This window comes from Aegilops tauschii, chromosome 6, assembly GCF_002575655.3.
Source record: "Aegilops tauschii subsp. strangulata cultivar AL8/78 chromosome 6, Aet v6.0, whole genome shotgun sequence".
Classification (NCBI taxonomy): domain Eukaryota; kingdom Viridiplantae; phylum Streptophyta; class Magnoliopsida; order Poales; family Poaceae; genus Aegilops; species Aegilops tauschii.
In genome coordinates, this window is record NC_053040.3 from 41,597,434 (window position 1) to 41,604,149 (window position 6,716).

The 6,716-nt window shown below is 48.0% G+C and overlaps 1 protein-coding gene across 1 annotated transcript; it reads right to left on the bottom strand.

Annotated features, from left to right (window-relative positions):
- On the bottom strand, nt 1-1,303 carry LOC109765289 (S-(+)-linalool synthase, chloroplastic-like). The gene is made up of 3 exons (XM_073500612.1): nt 1,080-1,303; nt 462-834; nt 1-282 (listed from the first exon to the last, which is right to left on the bottom strand). The coding sequence occupies exons 1-3, from the start codon at nt 1,246-1,248 to the stop codon at nt 51-53; spliced, it is 774 nt and encodes a 257-aa protein (XP_073356713.1). The 5' UTR covers nt 1,249-1,303; the 3' UTR covers nt 1-50.
- Between the last annotated feature and the right edge of the window lie 5,413 nt (nt 1,304-6,716).

Below are 6,716 nucleotides of genomic sequence, written 5' to 3' on the forward strand. Positions count from 1 at the left end.
GTAATTATACTTCATTCCTAAAATGCAATGTTGTTGTTATTACGGGAACATCAATGCTCACATTTCGATCGCCTCATTAAAGAGAGAGAGAGCTCCTCTTGTGTGGCGACAAGATCAAAGATGTCGTCCACAATGTAGACCATTGAGATAACCTTTGTGGCCTCAACCCGATATCTTGAGAAGGAGAAACCCTCGAGGATAGTCTTGGACCACATGTACCATTTCAGAACTTGGTCCCTTGCAGCTGGAATTTCTTGAGACAATCCCAAATCCACCCACCATCTGTGTGAAAATGAAGTTTTCGTAGCAAAAAATCACCACACCTTTAATTGTGCGAATACATGAGCAAACAAAATATGTTAATCTATTAATTCCAAGTGAGTTCTCTCTTATCAATATGCAGGTGGGTCAATGTCTGCAACAACTAATAATGGAAGGAGTGTATTTTATTATATTCATACCTCTTAACCTCTTGCATTTCACTCTGATGTTGCAACTTCTTCATGTGAAATTCTGCAAGTGCCAGCTTCTCAATTGCAGTGTACCTAGTAGGCAAGTTCTGGAGGTAACTCAAATGATGCCTAGCCTTGTATTGCCTCAGGCTCACATGGTAGGGATGGTCTAGTGACTTCATCACATATCTCGCAAGGTTTGGTTCCAAATACTTAAGTGCAAATTTCATGTGCTTGCTCGAGAATTCCTTTGCCTTGTAGAGTGAAGCTTCTCCCATGTTGAGGTGTGACATGTCATGCAAGCTCAGCAACCCTCTAAGGTCTTTGCTATGCCTAAGGTTGAAATCACCATTATCGTTTGTGAACTTCTGAAGAACATCGTCTGCCATACAGCGACAAGAAGGTGTCTTACGTGCATGTCATACATAATGAAAATAATACGTCTCATGAGAGGTGCTTCTATGCTACACAAGGGACAGTTACTTTTTATTATTAAACTTGGTTACTCTAAGGCTAATTTATTATTAGCAAAATTATCACATAAAATCATCGTTGACCAAATTGCACTCAAGTTTCCAAACTCGTGTGTTTATCTAACCCAACACACTAAACTAGTATTTTACTGACCTGCCGAAACATAATATCCAACTTCTCTCATCAGCCTTAAGGAAAGGGTTGCGTCAAGTAGATCGTCACTATGGAGGAGATCCACTGACGAGTCCATTGTGTTATCGATTTCATCCTGGAAATAGTGGTCAATGCAGAGGCGTTTGAGGTGATCAACCATGCTCAACATTCCTTTGTTGCTCTTCGGATGTTGATGAAGCAACGCTTGAACATTCAATAGGCTTTCCTGGTATTGCACATAGAGCAAACTTCTTTTTAAAAAGAATACAAAGTCTAGATAAGTGCAATATATATCATATATTATTTGCATTCAACAATAGATGATATCATAGGAAAATAGTGCATATAATGTAAGTTTATATTTTGTTAACATACTTTGGAAATTAACAATAAAACATAGAGATTGAAATTGTGCTCATTCCAGAAACATCATTAATTATTTAATGAAACACACATTTTCTATGTCTAGCTGGTTCCTGAGTAGAAGTCATTATTCAAAGTTATCTTGAAAAGGCAATCCATGAATTGCTAGACTCGGTTTATACGCCATCAATTTAGGGACGGATGCAGTATACTTAGCAAAAAAGGCACATAAACAAGCATGTTAATTGCATTCATAGTACATGCTAATGTTGCGGTCTATATATGTTTGTACCGTAAAAATATATACCTGGAAGTCAAAATCATTGGACAGCTCATGGGACACAGGCTCCCTCCCGGGATATATCACCGGCGAAGGGCGAAATAACCCACGGTTTCGGCCACTCTGGCCACCGGCAAAGCTGAATGGAGCAATGGCGCGAAGGAGGATAAGGAGAAGCAGACATGCGCAGCAGCCATCACTTGCTTGACTAATGTGATTTGCTACAGCTGATCGGCTGATGTTGTAGCGTGGATGATATGGGATGAACAAGAGTACGTAGCAGGCTGCTGGTGCTATGTCTTGGGATGGATGGGGGATACGAGCAATGCATGCATGCCCTCCAGATTTATAGGGGGAAGGGAGGAGATGAGATGAGGTTGCAGCCGCGTCGATCCTCCACCGAGTGGCGAGCCGTTGGAAAATTTACTAAACGTCATGCATGCGCTAATCAGGTTTTGCTTTTCGTCTAGGCCGGGCTAGTGTACCATCCATTCTTTGTCTTATCGAGTGCACCATGCATGCACCATGCACCTTGCTAACTCTGGACTCCGATGTCTAGTCTGGTCGTCGTTACGAGACAAATGCATATATTTGTGCACACGGTTTCTCCCTGCACAACTGGCAAGAGCCACACACGTAAGTACTCTATATACCTATATTTGTACGTCCTGCCACGTGAACGTCTCGATTTGACACCTGGACAAAAGGGTCCGCTTGGTAGAGGGGGCCATCGAAAGGTCTGCCGATTGACCAGTTTTTTTTTAACACAGCACAGACGCAAGCGTTCATATACGCTGACCTCTATGAACGCACACACGCACACCCTACCCTATGAGCACCTCCCAAAGACTGAGCCGACATATCATCTTGAAATTTACGAAGTGACCGCAGACACCTCGTTGTCGATGGGAACGTCTCCTTCCACCGAATGCGCATTGCCGAAAAGTCTGAAATAAATCCAAGAATAAATGCGAGCACCTGGATTTAAACCCTGATGTGCTGGGAATACCACATTCCCTCTTAACTATTCAACCACAGGTTGGTTCGCGATTGGCCAGTTTTCCATCGGTTGCTGCTTGTTAAGCTCACGACTATGCCACATATTATAACCTACGTATTAAACCACTGCTGGCAGTACCAACTTAATTTGACCCCCATCTGAACCATGCATGCATAGTACTGTAGCTAGCTACTAATAGAGCGGTCAAAAAACATTTACCCCCTCCCAAAATGTAACATGTGTGTACAACGAACTGGTACAGCTGGCATTGTCTCGTGTGTAAGTGGCGCTTTCTCGAATTCTTGGGTCAAATTGTTATTATTTACTTTTGGTTTGTTACATACAAAGAGTACTGTTCATCCACGTCAATTTGATGTTATACGGAAGATAGACGGAAAGTAGAAAAGAGACAGAAAGGGTGGAGACTCTTCACGGAGACTCACTCCACAATGAGTCAAAGCTCTAGATCCAGTGTACCCCTCGGCACTGCTTCAATACCAGCAACCTACAGGAGGGATTTTTAAGAGCATCTCCACTCGTTGGCACCCCCAGGAGGCATTTCTTTCGCCCCTTCGGGGGCTGCCGGCGAAATTTTTTGCCTGGGGGCCTAAATCTTTCCACTCGTTGCGCCCCCCCCCCCCCCCCCCCCCCCCCCAGAGCAGTGTTGAGGCTCAAGTAGGCAGCGGCATTTCGTCGAGCAGGTCACAGGCGATGCCGTGGGCACGCTCCGGTGCATACAGGCCCTGCTCGCGGCGCAGTCCCTCCATTTGGAGAGGTCAGGAGAGGAAGCGAGTCCGGCGAGGTCGTGCTCCATGTACTCGAAGACGGGGTAGATGCTGGCGGAGGAGCGGGAGGTGATGAGGCCGTGGATGCCGATCACGTCCGCGCTGCCCCACGGCATGCTGCTGGAGGTCTTCAGGCGGCTGCCGGTGCGCGGCGGTGTGCCGCCGCTGGCCCGCGTCGTGTCCCGCGCGCCTGTCCTCCCCGCCCCGCCACTTCGGCTTCTTCCGCAACCACGGCCCGTCCGCGCTGCCGCCGTGGGGCCCGTCCGCAACCACGGCCCGTCCGCGCCGCCGCCGTGGGGCCCGTCCGCAACCACGGCCCGTCCGCCCCGCCACCGCTCCTCCTTGGTCTCGGTGGGGAGCGAGCGCATGGCGGCGAGGGAGGAGGCGCGCGCCAGCCGGAGCTTGGCGTGGCGAGCGCGCGGCTGCGGGACGGCGGCACGGCGGCCCGACGCGGCCGCGCGGCCGCAGAAGCGACGCTGCGGGCCGGGACACGCACGGAGCTGGCACGAGAGGCGACGCTGCGGGCCGGGACGCAGCCGGAGCTGGCACGGGGAGGCACCAGCCGCGGGCGGCGACGCTGCGGGGAGGCACCGGGGCCGCAGGCGGAGCAGGGAGAGAGAAGCGGATGGGGAGAGAGAAGGTGGGGGCCGGGCTGAAAGCGACGGGGGAGGGGGGGAGATGTGGCTGCAGGTGAGCCTTTGCATGCATAAACAAACCGCCGGCGCTCTCAGATGCCTCCCTGGGGGCTGGGTTTCGGGTGATACTGCCGACGCTAAAATTGCACAAAACCGGCGAAAAAAGCGATCCTGGGGACGTGAGTGGAGACTTTTTTCACTGCCGGCGCTCTCAAAGTTAGAGAAAAGAGCCTCTTGGGGAGCCTAGTGGAGATGCTCTAAGCCCAGACTTATCTGCACCCGGTGAATAAGAAATTCACAAAAAATACGAAACAATTAAAAAAGTAAATTTCGGATAATTTGGACATATGAGCAGCTCTCAACAAACAAAAATACAAATTGGGTCAGAAAAATAAATGAACAGTATTTTTTTCCATACCCTAAATTTGTCTTTTTTTCTAAGAGATACTCAGATGTCCAGATGATCTGAAATTTAGAGCGCACCTCATGCACCAAATTATCTTCCATGCAAAAAAACGGATTTTTTGAATTCTAGTACTTTTTGTGTGTGTGTTTTTTGTTCATCGCGGGTGCAACTGAGCCTGGACACCGAATCGCCGCTCTCTCAGCCCACTTAATTAAGTGAATATACCATTTCACAATCTAAAAACAAGTTTTTCCTCGACGCAAATTTGTATTTCTAGCTATTTATCGGTCTGTATGTAACTTTCTTACAGATTTAGAAAAACACTCAGTTGTGTGTAGACTGCCCATATCACCCGCAAAAAATTTATAACGTTATGCATCTTTTACAGTCTTCTAGAAAGCAGACTATAGATAGAAGACATCCACGTGGGTAGTATTTCAGCTCTCTCAGCATTATAAAATGGTGGTACAAACATCAACTTACACCACAAAAAGTTCCCATCGATATCTTTTTTTAGAACGAAGACGCTGGAGGCGTCCGGCTTTAAATTAATAAAGCCCAGAAACAGGAAGAATCCAACAAGTTCAACACAGAACAACGTAAGGTAAAGCGGCCGCATCCAAGGTACGTTACATGCTACCGGCCGAAGCCTGCAAGGAAATGGACATAAGTAGCAGCGCGCAAACGGCCAGTCCAAAAGACTGCAACCAACGACAAGCTAGTGGCGGGCGCCAATCTGGATCAAACGTATCCGCTCCATAGCCTCTGTCATCCGGTCCGCATCACGCTGTTTCCCCAACGGCGTCCATGTCTGAAGGAACAAGTGGCATTTGAAAATAATGTCAGCCGGGTGAGTAGGAAATTTGTGCTCAATAGTCATCTTGTTGCGTGTAGTCCAGTTGGCCCACAGCAAAGCACCCACACATCTCCACAACACACGCCCAAAACCGCCCCTATGAGCGACAAGGATAGCACGAAGGTCCGAAGCCAAGAGCAGGTTCCAATTCTGATCAAAAGCCTCCCTAACCGCACTCCAAGCAAAGCGGGCAAGGTAGCAGTTAAAAAAGATGTGGTTGGCATCTTCGTGCTATCCGCATAGCACGCAAGAGCCATCGGAAGGCCCGTTCCTACGAGCGATGTTATTATAGGAGGGCAGGCGGTCACGAAACATCTGCCATAAGAAAATTTTGATCTTCAAGGGAATAGACGCTTTCCATAGCCCCCTAGCTATGTCCAGGGTCGGTCCCTCGGCCAATTTGTTGTACAGGGATTGAACAGAGAACTTCCCAGAGCGCGAGAGGGCCCAGGAGACCGAGTCGGCCTCAGGGCGGAGGACCACTCCCTCTAGAGCAGCAACAAGCCCATCCCAACAGGCTCGTTCATTAGCGAGGAGGGGTCTTTGGAAGGATACGGCGGGCGGATTGGTGTGAAGCGCGTCAGCCACCAGAATATCAACGTTAGTGACTAATTGGTAGGCAGCGAAATGACTTCGCCACAAGGGTTCCATGCCAAACCAATGGTCAAGCCAAAATCGCGTTGAGGTACCATTGTTGACGCATAACTTGGCTCCTAACTGTTGGAAATATGCCCTAGAGGCAATAATAAAATGGTTATTATTGTATTTCCTTGTTCATGATAATTGTCTATTGTTCATGCTACAATTGTATTAACTGGAAACCGTAATACATGTGTGAATACATAGACCACAACATGTCCCTAGTAAGCCTCTAGTTGACTAGCTCGTTGATCAATAGAGATGGTTATGGTTTCTTGACCATGGACATTGGATGTCATTGATAACGGGATCACATCATTAGGAGGATGATGTGATGGACAAGACCCAATCCTAAGCATAGCACAAGATCGTGTAGTTCGTTTGCTAAGAGCTTTTCTAACGTCAAGTATCATTTCCTTAAACCATGAGATTGTGCAACTCCCGGATACCGTAGGAATGCTTTGGGTGTACCAAACGTCACAACGTAATTGGGTGGCTATAAAGGTGCACTACAGGTATCTCCGAAAGTGTCTGTTGGGTTGGCACGAATCGAGACTGGATTTGTCACTCCGTATGACGGAGAGGTATCTCTGGGCCCACTCGGTAATGCATCATCATAATGAGCTCAATGTGACTAATGAGTTAGCCACGGGATCATGCGTTACGGAACGAG

Coding starts and splice junctions, on each gene's coding strand:
- LOC109765289 (XM_073500612.1), bottom strand. CDS start 1,248: ATGTTGAGCATGGTTGATCACCTCAAACGCCTCTGCATTGACCACTAT. Junction 835..1,079: donor TGGATATTATGTTTCGGCAG/GTCAGTAAAATA, acceptor GCTGTATGGCAG/ACGATGTTCTTCAGAAGTTC. Junction 283..461: donor GAAATGCAAGAGGTTAAGAG/GTATGAATATAA, acceptor ATTTTCACACAG/ATGGTGGGTGGATTTGGGAT.